General features: G+C 58.1%; 2 protein-coding genes across 2 annotated transcripts; both read right to left on the reverse strand.

Moving 5' to 3' along the window:
- Positions 1-56: 56 nt before the first annotated feature.
- GDF1 (growth differentiation factor 1) lies at positions 57-2,831 on the reverse strand. Its single transcript, XM_054050092.1, has 2 exons — positions 2,192-2,831; positions 57-1,196 (listed from the first exon to the last, which is right to left on the reverse strand). Exons 1-2 carry the CDS (start codon positions 2,466-2,468, stop codon positions 361-363), a joined length of 1,113 nt encoding a protein of 370 aa, XP_053906067.1. The 5' UTR covers positions 2,469-2,831; the 3' UTR covers positions 57-360.
- Positions 2,832-3,161: 330 nt separating this feature from the next.
- On the reverse strand, positions 3,162-16,885 carry CERS1 (ceramide synthase 1). Its single transcript, XM_054050090.1, has 7 exons — positions 16,609-16,885; positions 7,586-7,745; positions 6,938-7,118; positions 6,509-6,670; positions 5,511-5,658; positions 4,773-4,921; positions 3,162-4,446 (listed from the first exon to the last, which is right to left on the reverse strand). Exons 1-7 carry the CDS (start codon positions 16,834-16,836, stop codon positions 4,404-4,406), a joined length of 1,071 nt encoding a protein of 356 aa, XP_053906065.1. The 5' UTR covers positions 16,837-16,885; the 3' UTR covers positions 3,162-4,403.
- Positions 16,886-19,979: the final 3,094 nt, after the last annotated feature.

The raw sequence follows: 19,979 nt of genomic DNA on the forward strand, positions 1-19,979 counted from the left end.
CAAACCCAACTGCTGCTCTCCCACCAGGTGCCTCGCGGGCACCCGCAGCAGCTCGGGGATTCACAGCCTGGTGCTGCCATCGCCTGCGGAGGACGGAGCAGGCAACCAGCGCCAGGCTTGATCATAATCCCGTAACAGCCCCGCTGGCAGAGGGCGGCTGCGAGGGCCAAGCACCCAGCTCTTACTCAATCACAAGTCCAAGAACGATCCCTTTGTGCCAGACCTCCTCCCTGGCTGCACAAGGAGCTCTGCCACTCGATGCACCAACGGGGAAACTCCCCGAACACCAGCACAGCAGGGGTTTTACACACTTGGATTTATTCCATCAATCGCTCCCCCCCTCGGCCCCGCACCTCCCCGCTATCTGCAGCCGCACTCATCCACCACCATGTCCTCGTAGTGCCTCAGCACCACGTTGTCGTTGTTGTCGTAGTAGAGGATGGAGATGGGGGAGAGCCTGACGGGGACGCAGCAGGGCTGGGGGGTCCCCTCGGGATCCAGCGAGTGCACCATGGTCTGGAGGATGGCGTGGTTGGTGCTGTTCAGCTCGGCGGTCAGGGGGAAGGGGCACTCGCCCAGGCAGTAATTGGCCATGTAGCCCTGCGGGGCGATGATCCAGTTCTCCCAGCCAACGTCGCTGAAGCTGATGTAAAGCTGCCGGGGCTTGCAGAGGTTGCTCAGAGTGACCGGGGGGTGGTGAGCGCTTCTCCTCCTCCTGGAAGCCTTGCACTGCTGCTGGCTGAGGGTCACCACCAGGAGAGAGGTGTCCAGGAAGGAGTCGATGCCGGCACAGAGGCTCTGCAGCCCCTCGCTCATCAGGGCTGTCGCACCGTCCCTATCGCTCACGGAGATCTCCAGGATCAAGCCCAGATTCCTGCTGTAGGTTCTCCAGTCCTTGGCCACCCCGCTCAGGTTGAAGAGAAGAGACTTGTGCAGCTGGGCGAAGGACTGCTCCACCAGCAGCTTTCGGCTGTGCTCGTGGGAGGACATCCCTCGGAGAGACAGCTGAGAGGTCTGGTAGAGCCTCAGCTCAAAAACCTGCCCCTGGCTGGAGGTGTGGTAGGAGTTGTGGCTGAATTTGATCTCGAGCTGAGCCATTGTCAAGCGCTCACCTTCCTCCAGCACGGAGAGATTAAAGTACAGACGCTTCTGGAGGCACAGCAGCCTCTGGGGCTGCCCGCTATGAATGAAGGAGCCTGACAAAGAAGGAGAAATAGAGGTGGAGGTGGTTGAACCCTCTTACGCCGGCCACGATCCAATTTAAGCTCTTGGCTGCAGAGCCAGAGGAAGATGGGGCTGAGAGCGGCGGGCGGCCAAGCCTGCAGTCGTCGGTCGAGATGCCAAAGCTGCAGGAAGGGCTATTGGAAAGGTCTGGAGGTGCGGCACTGGGTGCTGCAGCCGCGCCAGCATCTCATTTCGATGCTACTTAACGTCTCCGTTTTCCCCCCATCTCATTTTGATGCTACTTAACCTCTTGTTTTTTCCCCAGCTGTAAATATCTCCCTCCAGCACAGAGGGGTTGGGATGGAGGGGGAAGGAGGGCAAACAGCAGCAGACTGAGGGAACTGCTAAGCTGCCTCATTTGGCCAGCCCTCGGTTTCCATCGGAAACCTGGAATCACAAGAGAAATGAGCTCCCTGGTGTCCTGAGACCTGGAGGACACCGACCAAACAGTTCCCATGGAAGTGAGAACGGCCCAGAGAGGCCACAGGCTGGAGCAGCCAGATGTGTCGCATGGTCAGCCGGAGGCAGGAGGACAAAAAGGAGGAGGGGAACACACCGCCAAAGAGCTGAGCCTCCCATCCCTGCCCAAAGCTGGGCGCTGCGCTCCCTCGCTGCACCCACAGCCCAAGGAGTCACCACCGCGAGCCCAGTGGCTCAAGCCCAGCACCCAAGATCCGAGCAGCACCTCTGGATGGCCCTAGGGGACTCCAGGACGGATCTCCCCACCCTCCTCTGCTGCTTTGCCTCATTTCTAAGCCATAAATAATTATCTGCAACATCCAGAGGGACTAGAGTTTGCACAGCAGTGATTTCTCCTGGGGACCGATCCCGGCTGCCGCCCTGTCCTCCCCCAGCTTCTCCTACCCACGCCCGAGAGATGGAAAAGGAAGGATTGGAACAAAGTCTCCCAGCCCAGAGATCAGAGGGGCTTCCAAAAGGCAGGACCCGAACCACAGCGTTTCTGTACCTTGGTCAGCAAAGACGCGGATGATGTTCCCAGGGACATTAAATTCCTCTACCCTACAGGCATCTACCAGGTCTTTGTTTGTAGGAGGCACCGTCTTTCTCCGCTGGAAGATCCGCCAGAGCACAGATGGCACAGGAATAGGGCTTTTTGGGCTGGGCTTGGCACTCAAACCCAAGGATTTTAAGAGTAAACTTTCCTGCAAGCTTAGCTCCATCCCCAGAACCAGGCTGAGGAGAGCCCAGGCCAGGGTGGCCCTGAAGCTGGGGAGAAGCCCCATGGCTCTGCTGTCCTGCCCCAGACAAAGAGCAGCTGGGCTGGGGACCCAAGGACGGGGCCAGGGGGGTGTCGGTGGCCTGATGGGAGCCTTTGATCTGGTTAGTGCTCCATTAGCACCAAGGGATTCCCAGGATTGGGCAGAGGGTGTGAAATGGTCCCACCAGGCTCCCTGGAACCTGTTAACCCTTTGAGGCTGTGTGGCCAGAAGGCAGTCACTCTCCTCCCTCAGAGCTCCTACAATCTCTCCCACATCTCCACATCATCAAGGTCCAACAAAGTCCTCGGTGGCAGGGAAGAGGCTGCTCTTCCCGCAAAAAAGCTGCCGGTGAGTTGAGCATCGTTCCCATCCGCTGCGGACATCCCATCCCCAGATCAGGGTCTTCTCTTGCTCCCTCCTCCCACACCAGCTTTTGTTTTTCCATCCCAGCATCCCACACCTCTCTCTCAAGGCCATCAGCCTCCAACACACCCAGTCTGCAAACCCCTCGGCTCCCTGCGGCACACACCGCCCTGCCCACAAACCACACAGCCCCGGGGCCAGCGCGACAAGCCATCGGCACCCATGGCAGCACCCATGGCAGCACCCACCCGCGCGGGGTCCCTGCCCCGGGCAGCCAGAGCGAGCCCCCAACACCCCCCTTGGCACAGCCCCTTCCAAACCACCACAGCAGAACCCAGCCAGCACGCCCGGTATGATGCACACAGTGCTGCCTAACGAGTTACCCAGCTAACGAGTTACCCGGCTCGATGCTGGAGCCTGGCCAAGCCGATACTATAGAATTCGCCCCACGCACTGTCGAGGCGCCGCCGTCACCCACCGCTGCTGCCCCGGCTCTGCTAGGATTGAGCAGAGACCTGGGACATCGCTTCCCTTCATTTCCTTCTGCAAATCCCGCTTGGAAGACAAGGAAAGAAAGCACCAAGATGCTCCCCTCCGAAACCCTTCCAGGCGATGCCGAGCGAGAAGGCGACAGCCCGTGCCTCCGCTCGGCACTTTCTGTTTACCGAAGAGCTTTCCCCATAGCTCCCACAACGCGCCCGGGGTTGAGTCGACGTGACAGACAAACAAGAAAAAACCTCACTGATTAACCCCCCTCTGATGCCTGGAATTAACGCCCGGGATCCCCAGCCGGGACGGTGCCCACCGCGCCCACGGTCCTGACCCCGTGCGACGACCGCAATGGCACAGATGTGGGGTGAGGGACTGCGGAACCGCAGCACGGACGCAGCCCTGCAGGACCAGGACCGGCTGTTTCAACAACTCTTAAGACTTAGATAAGCTTTTAAAGCAAATCCAATCTCCTGGCCCTCATCCGGCAGGACAGGAGGCTGGAATACTGCTCCAGGGTTGGGTTTCCAGGCGTGGGAACTGCTGTGCCTCCAGATATCCGTGGGCAGCTCGGTGTTGGTGACCCCTCCTGAGGGAGAAGGCTCCGAGGTGCACAGCGTCACCTCTCCAGTCCCTGCCTGGCAGCAAGAGAAGAGCTGGCTGTGGGTTCCCCTCGCCCGGGACGGTGATTGCCGGTGGAGGAGACGACATTTCCCTCCCCAGTTTGATGCCGGGTCAGAGGAAGGGTCAGCGGGAGACTCCAACAAGAAAGACAGGGGAAATCACAGAGGGACTGAGAACAGCCGAAGGATGGAGTGACAGAAGAAGCACCAGGACACCTAAAGCCAGCTCCAAATCCTACCTGGGCCAGCAAAGCCACCAACCGAACCCGCGCGGACCGGCTACGGAAAACACATCAGCATCAGGTGAAGGCCTGGGAGGGGCCAGATCCTGTCCGTGGCGTCTCTTCCCTGGCTCCGGGCAGGGGACGAAGGGGTGTCGGGGATGAAGTCCTTTGTGCCTTTCATTTGCTGGGTTTGAGTGCAGGGTCCCGGGTCAGTCCCCAGATCCAGCCAGGCTGCGCAGGCGGCAGCAGCCGCGCTTCCCTCATAACCGCTTGGCTTTTACAAGTCCATTCTTCAGGTGCATCCTGCGAAAGAGAGCACAGCGGTGAGGCTCGGCCTCCGCACCGATGCTCCCTCCCTCGCTTTCGCAAATCCCTGCTGAGGTCAGGCCTGTCCTAACAGATAATTTCATAGAATCAGGGAATGGGTTGGGTTGGAAGGGACCTCAAAGCCCATCCAGTTCCAACCCCCTGCCGTGGGCAGGGACACCTGCCCGTGATGTTGAGGCATTCCGCTCTTCTGCCTTCCAGCCCAGCGGTGAAGCCTTCGACAGTGGCTCCAGGGCTCTGGAGCATCCGTTCTCCAAGCCCAGCGATGCCCTACGTGTATGATACTCCCCCTGCCCACGTACCCTTCTTTCAGAGCACTGGGCAGCTGCAGTCCAGCCTCTTTCTTCTTGGCCGTTGTGGTTTTCTTGCTGTCCTCCACGTCGTACTCGCGCACATCGTTCACCTCCTGCATCTGCCCCATCAGCACCTTGGCCACGAACAGGACGATGTACTGCGGGGAGAGACACTGTCAGCCAAACGCCGCCGAGGCTTCGAGCAGCTCCACCCACCCGACTCATCCCGTTGGCCAAGTGGGACCTTTCTCCGCTGTCCTCAACTGTCAGAAGGACAGGGCAGATCCCTCTGGGGTGGCCAAAGCCCTGGCACGTGGCTGGTGACCCCCAGATGGTGGAGGCAGCAATCCTGCAACTGCTTTAACTGATTTCACCCCCGCAGGAACACGAACTTGGACGCTGCCCAGGGGCGAGCTCGCTGGTGTGAGCTCTCCATGTCCACGCTTTCCACTCCCTCCCCAAATCTTCGTGGCGTGCCAGAGCGTCCGCACCCAGGACAAGTCCCAGCCCGCCCCAACTGCTCTTATCGGTCCCTCCCTGGGGTGCGAGAAGGTCCGTATTGCGGCACAGAGGAGTCCTCCAGGCGCTGCTGTTTTTTCCTCCTCTCCTCCAAGCCATCCCGCAAGTCCTCTGCAGCCTCCTCCCTCCCTGCAGCCCCCCAGGGCTCCGAGGGCGGCAGCGGGAGCGACGCGGGAGCAGCAGAGGAGGGAGAAGCCAGCGTAGGGGCTGCTGAGCTCCCCTACTCACCAGAAACCAGTAGATGTTCATCAGAGTGAGGATAAGGAGCAAAGCGTTGAAGAAGAAGTAGAAGGGGATATTAGGAACCACCTGGAGGCTGGAGTAGCAAGTGGCGTAGAGCACCTTGAGGGGGAACCAGTAGAGACGGAACCAGAACCTGCCAGGGCAGAGGGAGCAGGGTGGGTTTAACGGCCCACGGGGATCCCAGGAGAGACACGAGAGCCAGCACAGCCTCTTGGCATCTGGCTTGGGTTCACAGCCTGGCCCTGGACAGGACTCCCCACAGACCCCAGGAAGGGGCAGCTACCGAAGGGAAAACACAATTCCCATGGGCAGAAAAACCTTGGCACCAGCCACAGGGCAGGAAAAGGGCTTCTTCAGGGCACAGAGGCAGCTCTGCACCACAGATCCTCTCAACAGGATGAGGGACAGGAGAAGAATAGAGCTGGAAGGTTTTTAGTCCCGTGCATCCCTAGTTCATCACTGAGAAGCTCCCCTCAATCCCAAGGCTCCCATTGCCACCTCTGCCTTCCAGGGCAGCCCACGGAGAGGGAGGAAGGGGACAAAGGGACAAGCGAGGAGTGACCGCCTGCCAGTTCCCCAGCTCTATGCTTCGCCTCTTTTCCCTCCTGCTTTGCCCCCAGAGGAGCAGCAAGGCTGGAATCTGGGACAGCCCCATTCCGTTCCCCTCTTGCCAAACTGCTTCTCGCTGCAGAAAACCCAAGGGAGTGGGAAAATGGAAAGGGCTCCTCCTCCCCTGAGGTCATTTGTCTCGCCTCAAGCAAGACTTCACAGGCACTTCTGTGGTGACAGACAAAGTGACTACAGAAGGATTCCAAGCCCAGCATGGGGTCAGGCGCTGCAGGAACCTCTTCCCAAGCAGTTTCTGAAAGGGCTGGTTCCCATGCAAACCCAGCTGGGGTACCCCGAGGCATCGGGGAGGGGTTCCAAAAGCCGGCAGAGATGTTTAGAAGTGGGATCGGGGCTGGGCAGGGAGGCAAACTCACCAGCTGATGCAGAAGGTGAGGCAGCCGATGTTGGAGATGATGTCATTGAGGCGATGATAGACTCCCCCTCGGTGCTTGAAGTAGACATTGAGCTTGGTGAATTCCAGCTGCACGTCATTGACGTCGTGCAGGAAGAGCACAAGGATGCCCACGTTGTGGTACCTTTGGGAAAGAGGAGAGCAGGGAGGGAGACGTCCAGATGAGCCCATTTAGTCCCGACCCCTGCCATGGGCAGGGACACCTCCCACTGGATCCGGTTGCTCCGAGCCCCATCCAACCTGGCCTGGAACCCCTCCAGGGATGGGGCAGCCACCACTGCTCTGGGCAGCCTGGGCCAGGGCCTCACCGCCCTCATGGTGAAGAAATTCCTTCCTAATCTCTCATCTAACTCTGCCCAGCGCTGCCCAGGCACACGGCAGAGGGCCTCACCTGAAAGCGTATGAGAAGGCTATGAGGGTCAGCGTGACCACATGGTGGAGGAGCATCACAATGGAGTCCTTGCGCCACGTGTCCATGTAGGCAGTGGCATAGATGGAGTGGCCGTAGAAGCTGCACTGCAACAGGTAGGCGATGGCGATGTCCGTGGGCACGTCCATGCCTTTCTTCCAGTCTGGGGTGAGACAAAGAGCCATGAGCACGGAGATGCCATCAGCAGCAGAGAGACAGGAGTGCAAACAGCGGGGAGCAAGCCAGAGCCAGGGCTGCCCCACGCAGCTCCAGCACTTCGCTGGGCTCAGGTCCTCTCTTTCAGGACCTCACAGGAGGCAAAGGCTGGAAGAGGACCTTTGGCCTCTTAGATCTAAAGAAGAAACCTTGATTTGCTTCTCTACTGGTTTAACTCCTCAACTCCCTTCCCCGGGGAGCTGGGGAGCCCTGGCTGCAACAGCCACTAGGTGCCTCTCTCTGTAACGGAATGAGCAGAGAGAGCCTGGTGGGCCCTTTCTGCAACCACAGCATCGTAGAAGAGGCAGTTTAGGGGTTGAGGCTTCTCCCTCGCTCATCCCAACTCCCACTCCCTTCTTCAACCCAGATATCCTATGAACCTGGACATCCCAACCCATCTGGTTCCTACCGTACCGTAAAAGACGGAGGGTGGGTCGTAGAAGAAGGGGTAGTCGGTGAAGAAGAGCAGGTAGATGCCATATGACCAGGATAACGTGTAGAAAAGCAGCTTCCAGGCACTCTCAGGCATCTTAGCAGCATCCTTCGGCCGCAGCTTGCACCACTCCCCGAAGGGCTGCAAGGAGAGAGGAGAAACATCGTCACACGGGGCCGAACGACACCACAGCTCCAAGAGATTCGAGCCCCACGTACGCCACCAGACAGGGCAAACCCAGGAGCACCAACCCTGGTTTTCCGTCTGCCTTTACAGCACGAACAGAGAGGGCAAAGAGATTTGAGAGAGAGAAGAGAGAAACAGGAGGGTTGAGAACCTCCCGGCCATCCCAGGGGAAAGCCGGAAAGCCACAGGGAGAAGGCAGAAACCTGGGGTGCGCATCTCCAGCCTGGGCACTGCTCCCCCACCCTCGCTCCAGGAGGGCTGCTTGAGGTTGGGGAGGCTCTACAGAGGGATGTGGTGAGCCTGGATCCATAAGCTGAGGCCAGCTGGGTGAAGTTCAACAAAATCAAGTGCCAGGTCCTGCACTTGGGCCACAAGAGCCCCATTGGATGCTCCAGGCTTGGGGAAGCACAGCCAGAACGGTAGCCAGCAGAGAAGGACCTGGGCGTGTTGGTGGACAGCAGGTGAACATGAGCAGCGGCGGCCAAGAGAGCCAACAGCATCCATCGGTTGGATCAGCCGTGGGGTGGCCAGTGGGAGCAGGGCAGGGATCAACCCCTGGTGAAGCTGCACCTTGAATCCTCAGATGAGGTCTCCCAAGAGAGGAATAGAGGGGCAGAATGCCCTCCCTCGCCCCGCTGGCCACGCTTCCTTTGATGCAGCCCAGGACACGGTTGGCCTTCGGGAACACGTGCCACATGCCGAGCGCCTCCTGAGCTCAGCAGAGGCTCCAGGAATGGATGTTTTCCCTCGGTGGCAGCTGAGCAACGCCAGGCACCACTTCTGCTTCTCATCACAAGAATGACAGAGCCGTATCAGCCCGGGCGAGCTCCGCAGCCCTCGGCGGGGGCTGCCGGGGAGCCGCCAGCACGGGGGAGCGTTGGTCGGGGTCCAGAGGGCATCATCACTGCCTAAAACCCAGATAACACCCAAAGGCCCCCGGCCGAGAGCTCCCACGGGAGAGACCAGATAAGCTCATAGGAGATGAAAACAAAATGCCTGCAAAGTAACTATATCCTGGCCCAGGTCAGCATTTTCTGCAGCCGGCGCTCAGCTCCGCGATGCTCAAAGCTATATTAAGACCCCAGCTGTCCCCAGGCAGGGGCTGGCCTGGCTTTTAGCCCCTCTCTGCGTCAGGTTTTCATAGAATTCCACTCCAAGCATCGTCCCAGCCTAAAAGTGCTTTGTTCTAAGCTGGGAGTTTCCCAGCACCGTTCAGATCTGGAAGCCTCAGCCCTACAGAGCTCTGCTGAGGTGCTGGAACCCCTCCAGCCGGAGCAGCACAGTCCTGCCCTTGCCGACACATCTCGTATTCAGACCACGGCCGTCCTCGTCGAGAGCAGGAACGCACTGCTGCCAAGGCTCCTTCCAACGGGAGCCACAGGAGGAAAAAGAGAAGGATGCTTGAAGGATGAATAAATAATGTAGAGACAGAAAGTCCTGAGCCCAGAAAGCATGAATTATTTGTGTCTCCATACAGTGGAGCAGAGAAACGTCTCAGATACGGGGTCAGCTCACCACGACAGCGAGCTGCAGAGCTCCTGCCCTTCTCAGCTGGGGCTCAATTTAGGATGCTGAGCTCAGCCTTAAATCCGCGCCGCAGCCTCGCTGCCCATCACCAGCCAAGTCGTTTCGCTGCTTCTCTGCGCCTCAGTTCCCCACCTGCCAAAGGGGAAGGACCGCGGGGTTCTACCCCAGGCAGGCAGAGCTGACGGCGAGAACGTCACCCGTGGGGCAGGGACACGGTGCCGAGACCCGCTGCGCTTTGTGGGCACGCAGACCCTCGGCAGAGACCGCAGCAGCGCAGTAAATCCTCGCTGCGATGGAGAACCCACTGCAGGCACGGCAGCAGCTCCCAGCCTGCAGAAAAAGCAAAACCAGGGAAGGGGTAGCCCACTCCAGCTCGTGGTGGCCGATGCTCAGCAAGGTTTGAGCCCTCACTGCACGTATGGTTAATGCTGAGCCCTGCACAGAGCCCTCCTCCTCCCTTCAAAAGCACCTCAGGTGTACCCTGAGCCCTGAGAAGGGGGAGCAGGCTTTGGATACAGGGATGTCCCAGAGCCCTGACCCACACGAGGGGCTGGGGGGACAAATCCAGGCCCCCCAGAAGCTGGGGTGCTCACAGAGGGAAGCGCGAGCCAAGGGGGGTGCAGAGCAGCCCCCGCCACTGGGTGGGAGATGCAGGGTGAGGGATGTCCTCCCGCTACCCGCCTGCCGTTCCCATGGCAACGGTGCCGAGATGCCTGTTGCTAAGGGTGACGGGTGCTGCGGTGGGAACAGCAGATCTGGCTCCGGCTGAAAGAGCCCAAGGCTCTTGGCAAGTGATGTAATGGGGCTTCGCTTAAAGGGCGATCCGCTCTTCCTTCCTCCTCCTCGCTCCCCCCACGCAAAAACCATCGCAGGCGTCTTCTGACTCAGCCGTGAAACGCAGTGGGGTGAGGGACGTGACTGCTCCCGCGCAGCCGGGGGAGAGCGCCCCGCGAGAGCCGTTGGGAGCTGCAAAGAGAAACCGAATGGAAACTATCGCTGCCTGCAGCTCAGCTGAAGCGTCAAAAAAAATACCCGCAGCAAAAAGCAAACACATGCTCGCTCCCTTTTTGCAGCCTCCGGCACGAGAGGAAAGCAGCCAAGGGTCCGTAAATCTACAACGGGGTAAAGCAGCGGGACACGAGCCCTTCCAGCAGCCTGGAGGCTCGCAGGGATGGGTTATGAATTGAGGTTGGTCACCCCAGAATTGTATCCCCCAGACCACCCCCATCACCTCTGCTCCCTCCCCAGCCACGAGCCTGGCCAAACCCCAGCCGTGCCCCGGCTGCTCCGGGCACGCCGAGTTCCCTGGAGGAACACGGAGCAGCCCCAGCCCAGCGAACTGGCAGCTTTACACCAGCTTTTACTCAGTGCAGACGATAACGAGGAGCAAGCGGAGCTCCCGTTCCAAACGTGGAAGCCACGACCGGCAGGTACTGCCCGTTCCGCTGCGGCGGCACAGCTCCCCGTAGCCCCGCGTGCGGCTTCTCAGTGCTGCGGAGGTGCCTTTCATAGAATCATTAGGGTTGGAAAAACCCTCTCAGCTCATCCAGTCCAACCGTCAGCCCAACCCCACCGTCCCTACTAAACCCTGTCCTCAGGTGCCACATCTACACAGCTTTTGAAGCCCTCCAGGGATGGAGACTCCCCCACTGCCCTGCGCAGCCTCTGCCGGGGCTTCACCACTCTGTCAGTGAAGACATTTTTCCCAGCATCCAATCTAATCCTCCCCTGCCACAACCTGAGGCCATTTCCTCTCGTCCCACCACCTGTTGCTTGGCAGCAGAGCCCAGCGCCCACCTCACCACAACCTCCTTCCAGGCTTGTAGACAGCGATGAGGTCTCCCCTCGGCCTCCTCTTCTCCAGCCTAAGCACCCCCAGGTCCCTCAGCAGCTCCAAGAGCCCCTGTTCTCCAGCCCCTTCCCAGCTCCGTTCCCTTCTCCAGACGCACTCCAGCCCCTCAAAGTCCTTCTTGGAGTGAGGGGCCCAAAACTGAGCCCAACATTCAAGGCGAGGCCTCACCAGCACCGAGTCCAGAGGGACGATCCCTTCCCCGAGCTGATCCCCGCCAGGACGCTGGTGGCCTTCCCCTCCATATCCAGCTCAGCTGCCACCCCAGGGATGGGGCACACACCCTGCGGAAGGAAAGACCCGGGAAAACACCGCTGCTCTCTAAACCTGAAGGAATGAGTCTCCTGGAGCCCTATGGACACCCGGGCAGAAAGGGGAATCCACTGAGCACAGCGTGATGCGCTCCAGCTCGCGCTGCTCCATCCCCGCAGCCTGCAGGGAGCCGCTCGGTGCCTCAGTTTCTCTGCCCGTACAGCGGTTAAGACACCACAAAGCTGTGTTAGACTCTGGACAACACCTTCCAGATTAACATATAACCATTAAAGAGAATCACTCTACGATTCCACCTACAAAAAGGCACTGTGACAACAGCACCGAACCAACGGGCGTCATTTCTTCTTTAGTAAGTTCACCCCCAAAGAGAGAGACGCGACAGAGAACACGCTTTGAGGACGAGACGGAGGTGCCCACGGGGCGCTGCGGGGGCTGAATAAGCGCCTCATGCCGACGCGCTGACACAGCGGCCCAGGGCGAGCGGCCCCCGCGCCGAGACGTGGCAGCACGGCCTCCCTCCCTCCCGGGGAGGAGAAAGGGCCCATTGTTGTGGCTTTCTCCCCCTCAGCTTCCAGAGTTTGGGCTTCAAACAGCGGGATGAGCCGGAGAAAGGGCGGTGTGGCAGAGCCTTCTCCCAGCCCTGGGCTCGGCCGGTGTCCGCTGCTCCCAGCGGAGATGGTGGCAGGGTTTGGGGACAGCAATAATTCCCCCTCGAGTCACAAAGACAGCGCTCAGACTTGGAAAAACTTCTTGACGATACCCCAGGGTGGAGAAAAGCTGCGTAAATCACTGAAAGGGATAACAAGGACCCTCATTTTCCAGCTCCCACATCCTTCCCGGGGCTAAACGGCATCGCTCTCCTAGAAACCCTGCATTCCAGAGCACATTTTTCAACGTAGCAAACGCTTTTCCTTGCAGAGGACACTGCAATGTCCTCTGGATTTCAACAGCAAACCGAGTAGTGCCTGAGCCAAAACCGGAACGCGTTTCCCCACTGCTGAGAAAAGGCAGAAGTGGAGGCGATACCTGAGGAACGTCGCCAGTTCCAGAGGCAACTCTGATCCAGAATGAGGTTTTTGCCCCCTTACAGACTTGCACTGAGCTACCTTTGCAGACTTTAACTCCCAGCAGCAAAGATGATTGGAGTAGTTTAGGGCTGAGAGTGGCTGCAACCACCCTGGATCACCTTTGAGCATGGAACCCATCCCTGGAGGGGTTCCAGGCCAGGTTGGATGGGGCTCGGAGCCCCTGATCCAGTGGGAGGTGTCCCTGCCCATGGCAGGGGGTGGCACTGGATGGGCTTTGAGGTCCCTCCCTCCCAAACCATTGCAGGATTCTCCCAGCCTTTCCCAAATAGAGCTGCCTGCTATTATTCCCACTTGGGTGGGTATTATTCCCACTTGGCCTCAGCGGCGCTCCAGGATGTGTAACTAACACAGAGATGCTCAGGTTGCTGCTCTTTAATCAACTCTGAGCCCGGCTGCAGCCACGCTCTCTGCAGGGCGCACGCGATGGGCGGTGGCTTTCAGTGACCAACGGAGCTCAGACACCCCCAGCAGCACGAGGGGGGCAAACAAACCAGGGGGGCTCTGTGGGGTGGGAATGCTCACCTGGAAGCGGTTCAGTCTGCGTTTCTGGAGGCGGCTCCAGTGAGCTCATAGAATCAGACGTGCCCTGAGCATCATCCAAGTGCGTGCACTCAGAAGTCAAAGGGACCAAGAGATGCTCAGGCTTCCCGGAGAGGGAGGATACGGCCCTCAGGGATGCGGTGTTCCCCGTACACCTGACTTTGGGGTCCTGCCCTACCCAGTAAGCCACGTTTCCTCAGGTAAGTGGGATCCTTCCTACCACCAAAACAACTCCTTGCTGGATCTGCAGCAAATGAGGCTTCTGTGAAGAAGCAATGGACCAAAAGTTATCTTCGCTTCAAGGGCAATGGGAAAATCACATCTAATGCACAGGCATTGACTTATCTGCTGCAACAAGTCAAAGTCCACGCTTCTAAATCCCAACCAACCTCTTCCCATCACAAACACAACGTTTACCGCTCCTTCAACCCAACTGCGAGACCTTTTGTGCATTGCAGGATGGTCTCGGATGCTGCTGCTGTGGTCCCAGAAGACAGTGAGGAGCCTTCCTCCTATTCTCTCGGTCACACGGATAAAAATAGGGCCACGCACGGCACAGGAAAAGGCTCATGGTTTTAACGCACTCGATTCTCAGAGAAGCGGTCACGGCCAGAGCTAAATGAGGTGCACTTTATGCCCCGAGCTTCAAGGCCTTGTGGTAAGAGTCACTTCCTCCTGAGACGCAGAGAACCACAATCAAAGCTGAAAGATTTATTATTTATAAGCAACACGCAGGAAGGTAGCACTCTCCGGACACCGAGTGGATTCATTTTGATAATTTGGAGTGTTTCAGTTCTTGCAGGGAACACGAAGAGATTCAAATTGAGGAAGGATGCTCTGAGTCTGCGTGGGAAGCAAAGTCCTGAGCACGGGAAAAGTTTCCTCCCAGAGGGTTAAATGGGTCATTTTTCCCCACTCTCCGAGCGATGAAACCTTTCCCTGCTGCTGAATGACCCATTCCATCGCTGTCCGCACAGCAACCACGCAATACAAACTGATTCCTTAAATAACAGAGATGAAAGCAACCACCTCCAGCTTTTCCAAAGGCAAATCCAGCAGAAAAAAAAAACAAAAAAAAAACAAAAAAAAAAACAGAGAAAAGCTTCAGACCCTTTGAAAAAAATACATAAATAGAACTGTCTCTCCGTACCAGCTCCCCTCCACCTCTCAGCTGGGAAAAAAATGATGCTATCGCAATCCCGGTACGCGTCTCATCCCTCTATAACAGATGCAGATGAAGGCACAAGAATTGGCTCCAATCAACCAACCAACCCCCTTCGCCCTTCTGCGGTTACAAGCGTGACCCATTTCTCCATGGGAGCGACACCTCGGCGCTCGCTGCCGAGCATCCTCCGAGGGCACCAAGCGGAAAGAGCCTTTTTTCACGCTCTGATCGCTTCTCGCTGTGTAAAGGTGAGCCTCACGCAAGGAGAAAGCGGAGCGCAAAGGAAATCACCTGCACTTTGTCACAACAACCCTAAGGTTACCTCCAACCTCGCTCAACTCAGTCCCAGCATTCCCGGGCGCTGCCGATCCATAGCCGCCGGCAGTCGGGGGGGCAGGTAACGAGGAGAAATTTGGTCTTATATAAAAAGGCAGCCCGTTCCCTTGCCTGCACAGCATTTCAGCAGCTTCCAATGACCCCAGAGGGCTCAGATTGGAACCCTGCGCAAGGTCAAGATCCACCTCGTGTTACCAGATAAGCAGAGACAGCTCTGAAGAGCAAAGGAAGAGCCAAAGGGGCTCAGCAGCAGATGGGGCAGAGAGGGCAGCAGGAACTCCCGACAGCCTAAGGATGGGATGCGATGTAGCTGCCCTCAGTGTGCAGAGCAGCCTCCGAAGGAAGCCGCTCACCCAGGGATCCGGGGAGCTGCTCGGCACCACGGAGCCGCAGAGAACCACACGGGCTCCTGCAGCTACTCATGGTACGTGAGACAACGATAGTTTCCGTGTCCCCAAAAGCTGGGGAGGACTGTCCCTTGAGCCAAAACACTGCATCTCTCTTGCTCCTGCCTTGCAAGGCCAGGGCGATGGCAGAGCAGAGCGCACAGCATCTCTCCAGGAAAGCAGCGTGTAAGAAATCGCCTTGGCTAGGGCTGAGCCATCAGAAAGAGAGGGGAGCACGCGTTTCATTCCGCACGCTTTTCACAGCAAGAAATCCAACGGGCCTGTCTTTCACTTTCAGGGTGTCCTGTTCATCCTGTCCTTTACTAAATGCTGTACTAATGAGGAGGGGACAACGGCCGGCAAACCCGCTGGGAGACCGTGAGGGTCAGATGTTTGCATCCCTGCATCCCCCAAGCTCTGAAGCAGGTTGGCCCAGCACTGCAGTACAGCCATCCCCGCCGCACCACCAAAGGGAACGCGGGGAAGGACATTTTTCGTTCAAACCACAAACGACACAGACGTGTAGCCCTCTCCTTCCGCCATGCAAGAAATAACCTGGCCCCACGGAAGAAATAACTCCCAGGATGCAGCCAAGGGCAGATGACAACGTCAGCCTCTCCTAGGATGCAACGGAGGCGGTGGAAGGAGACACCGACCCCTCCTAGGAGGCAGCTAAAGGGGAGATGCAGCCAAGGGAACAGGGGATGGGGGAGAACCCTCTGGTGCAGCAGGGGCGCTCAGTCCTCCCGGATGCAGCTCCGGGGGAAGGAGAACGTGCTTCCCCATACAAGTCACCCACAATGTGCCCGAGATGGAGGCGAGTGGTACATCCCTCCTCCCTGTGCTACCAGTTCCCCAGTGGTCCCCAGTGCCAGCAGACCCCCCAGTCTCTCCATCCCTACTCTCCATCCCTCTCTGGTATCCCCCCCTCTTTGCCCATCCCTCCCCCCCCATCTTTTCACCCCTCCTCAGTCCCCCCATCCCTCCCTGCCCCATCTCTTAGTCCATCTCTCCCCAATCTCCCCATCTCTCCATCCCTCCATCTCTCCCTGCTCCCCATCTCTCCGCAGTCCCCCATCTCTCCACCCCTCCATCCTTCCCCAATCCCCCATCTCTCCCCACTCCCCATCCCTCCATCTCTCCCCAGACCCCATATCTTCATCCCTCCATCTCTCTGGAGTCCCCCATCTCTTCATTCCTCCATCTCTCCCCAGTCCTCCCATCTCTCCATCCTTCCCCACTCCCCTCCTCTCTCCATCCCTCCATCTCTCCCTGCTCCCGATCTCTCCATTCCTCCATCCTTCCCCAGTCCCCTCCTCTCTCCATCCCTCCATCTCTCCCCAATCCTCCATCTCTCCATCCTTCCCCACTCCCCTCCTCTCTCCATCCCTCCATCTCTCCCTGCTCCTGATCTCTCCATCCCTCCATCTCTCCCCAATCCTCCATCTCTCCATCCCTCCATCTCTCCACCCCATCTCTTCCCAGTCCCCCATGTCTTCATCTCTCCATCTCTCCATCCCTCCACTGCCATCTCTCCATCCCTCTATCTCCATCCCTCTATCTCTCCATCTCTCCCCCTCTCCCCATCCTCCCCCATCCCTCCCCAGTCCCCCCCTCTCCCCCCTCCCCCGGGGCCGCCGCTGCCCGCACTGACCCTGAACAGCCTGGCCGCCGCCTCCCTGCGCAGCGCGGTCCAGCCGAGCGCCGCGAGGGCGCAGAGCAGCACCTCGGCCCAGCCCAGGTGCGCGTTCTCGGCCCAGGTGCGGCTCGCCAGCTCCCAGCCGCACCCTCCGCAGCGCCGCGCCGCCGCCGCCGCGCTGCCGAACCCGCGCCGCACCAGCTCCGCGTACCCGGGCATGGGCTCCGCCGCCCGCCCGGCCATCGCGCTGCCCCCGCCGCCTCTCGCCCGCCCGGCGGGACCCGCCCCGGCCATCCCCGCCCCGCCGGTACCGGGAGAGAAGCGCCGCCCCCCCCCGCAGCCCGGCCCCGCCTCGGGGGCGCGTTCGGCCGCGGCAGCGCCGGCTCCGTAGTGCCCGTGAAGCGGCGGGGAACGGAGCTGCACCCGTTAGCTGCGGCAGCTCGTGAAAGTGCCCGTTAATCGGCGGGAAACGGAGCTGCGGCTCCTCCGCTGCCCGTTGCAGCGGCTCACGGTTGCAGCAGCTCGTTAGCTGCCTGTTAATTAGCACGGAACGGAACGGACACTCATTAGGTGCCCGTTAATCAGCGAGGAATGGAGCTACGGCTCCTTCGCTGCCCGTTGCAGCAGCTCAAGGCTGCAGCAGCTCGTTAAGTGCCCTTTAATTAGCACGGAACGGAACAGAGACTCATTAGCCGCCCGTTAATCAGCACAGAACGGAGCTGCGGCTCCTTCGCTGCCCGTTGCAGCAGCTCACGGTTGCAGCAGCTCCTTAGCTGCCTGTTAATTAGCACGGAACGGAACAGACACTCATTAGGTGCCCGTTAATCAGCCCCGAACGGAGCAGCAGCTCATTAGGTGCCCGCTGCAGCAGCTCACGGTTGCAGCAGCTCATTAAGTGCCCATTCATCGGTACAGAGTGGAGCAGCGACTCCTTAGATGCTCATTGCAGCAACGCAGAAGGCAGCAGCGGCTCATTAGGTGCCCGTTAATCAGCACAGGCTCTAAATGAAGCTACATTGCAGTTTCTTGCACAACCCAACTCAGCGCAACAATGCAACTGCTCCCTTAGACAGTAAACCGGGCAATGGGCTGGAGCTGCAGTCATGGAATGGTTTGAGTTGGAAGAAGGACCTCAAAGCCCATCCAGTGCCACCCCCTGCCATGGGCAGGGACACCTCCCACTGGATCAGGGGCTCCAAGCCCCATCCAACCTGGCCTGGAACCCCTCCAGGGATGGGGCAGCCACCACTGCTCTGGGCAACCTGGGCCAGGGCCTCCCCACCCTCACAGGAGAACATTTATGCCTAAAATCTCATCTCAATCTCCCCTCTTTCAGCTGAAAACCCTTCCCCCTCCTCCTGTCTCTGCACCCCCTGATCAAGAGCCCCTCCCAGCACTGGAAGCTGCTCTAAGGACTCACTGCACCATTCTCTTCTCCAGGGTGAACCCCATCGCTCTCGGTCTGTCCTTGTATGGGAGGTTCTCCAGGCCTTGGAAGATCTTTGTGGTTGCCTCTGGACTCGCTCCAACAGATCTGTGCTGAGGGCTTCAGGTGAGGTCTCGTGAGAGCAGAGTAGAACTGGAGGCAAACACCAATATTCCAGTATCAAGAGGTGGCAGTCGACGATAGAACGATGGGAAACTGCTGGACATGCCCACGTGTTCCCTCGGGTGGCTGCGGGGGGCTGGAAGTTACCCATGGCACCTTGGCAAACGGGCCAGCAACACAGAGCTCGGACAGTCCTCCACGCTCAAAACACCTGGCTGAACATCCACCCTTCCACATTTCTTCCATTTGATAGGCAAACAGACACATTCCTCCAGCTCTTTCTTCCTCACCTCTCAGCAAAAGCCTCCAAGCAGCAGAAGAGTCAGGGAGGAACAGTAGGGCCTTTCCACTCTCCCACCACAGCTGAAAATCCACACCTGCTGCAGTTAAGAAGGCTCTGGAAAAATGAGATGCACCTGAGAAGCAAACACACCCTCCTAAAAGATCAGGAACTCCTTATGCAGGTGTTTAAGATTAAAAGCGATACATCAGAGCCACCTGCAGCCAGGCAGCCACTTGGCTCGCTAGGAGAAGCATGAGTTTAAGATGAAGATTCTCTTAAAATCCCAACACTTCCATTATCTCATGGTAAAGGCACAACAGGAGCCTCAGCCCAAAGGCCCTGGAACAGCACAGCAGCATTCAGGTTCAGCCACAGGGGAAAAAGTAGGATTCAGTTGCCCTCTAATGCATCAAAACTATAGACTGCATCACATCTGTGGGATCCTCACTACTGGGAGGCACAGAATAATCACCGTCATCACCAGCTGTAACTTGAACTGGCTTGATTGGGATAGAAAGAGACAAAATACGTCATTTTGTGTCATTTAAAGTCATTCCTCTGGCCACAGCCATCCTGCCTACACATCCTCTGGAACCTCTCTTAATTGCTCTGGGGCACCGACGAGAACAACCCCATTCCTCTCAGAGGTTTGAACAACAACATGTTCCCCTCTTCTCACGCTGACAGCGCTGGCTCCTGCTAGGCCGCTTGCTTTTATTGTTTACATTTTTAAGTCAATTTATCATGGCCCATCAAGTGGGGAATGGCTGCCCTGAACACACAAGCCCCTTTCAGGTCTCCCTCAGACAGCTTCACAAAGGAAACATTCATTCAAGACTGGACCATGAATAACCCCTCATTGAAAAGAGCTGCTCCGAAACAAGCCACGAAGGAGACAATGAGCCCTTTCAGAGCAACCCCGGGGAGGGTGGGCACAAAGGAAACGCCAGTCAGATGCGTTTACAGTGTAGAATAAACCCCTCTTCTTCCCCTCCCCAAACAATAATGCAAAAGATAATTCCAGTTTTGGAGCTCAGGAGGTTCCAGCTGAGGGTTCCACTTAGACATCTGCTCTTGGCATTTCTGGCAGCCCACCATCGCTCACAGCAGTATGAAATGCTCCATGGGAATTCAAGGCTGCAAAAATAAAGCACCATCACGCAGCGCTGGATCATGTCACGTTCCACAATACGGCAGGTTCCACCACCACCGTGGTCTGGGAGTGGCTGGCGACACATGCACTTCCACAGGCACCGCAGGATGTACTCCGTTAAGCCAAGACCTAATGCTTCCTGGCTCCAGGAGCTGCTCTGCTGCATCTGACCAACCTGAGATTAAGGCTGAGCCTATTAAAGGCAGATTATTTTTATTCTGGGGAAGCTTTCCCTCTCACCAGCAGTAACCCCTGCAGCTGGGTCTGCTCCTTTGAGGATGACGGAGTTAACGGAGGAGTCAGACTGACAGATCCATAACTCAGGATTCATCCAGGTACTGAATGCAGGTGCTTAAAAATGAGCCTTCACACTCCTCCCACAAGCACAGCCATGGTACAGA

Source organism: Cuculus canorus, chromosome 27 (assembly GCF_017976375.1).
Source record: "Cuculus canorus isolate bCucCan1 chromosome 27, bCucCan1.pri, whole genome shotgun sequence".
Classification (NCBI taxonomy): Eukaryota; Metazoa; Chordata; class Aves; order Cuculiformes; family Cuculidae; genus Cuculus; species Cuculus canorus.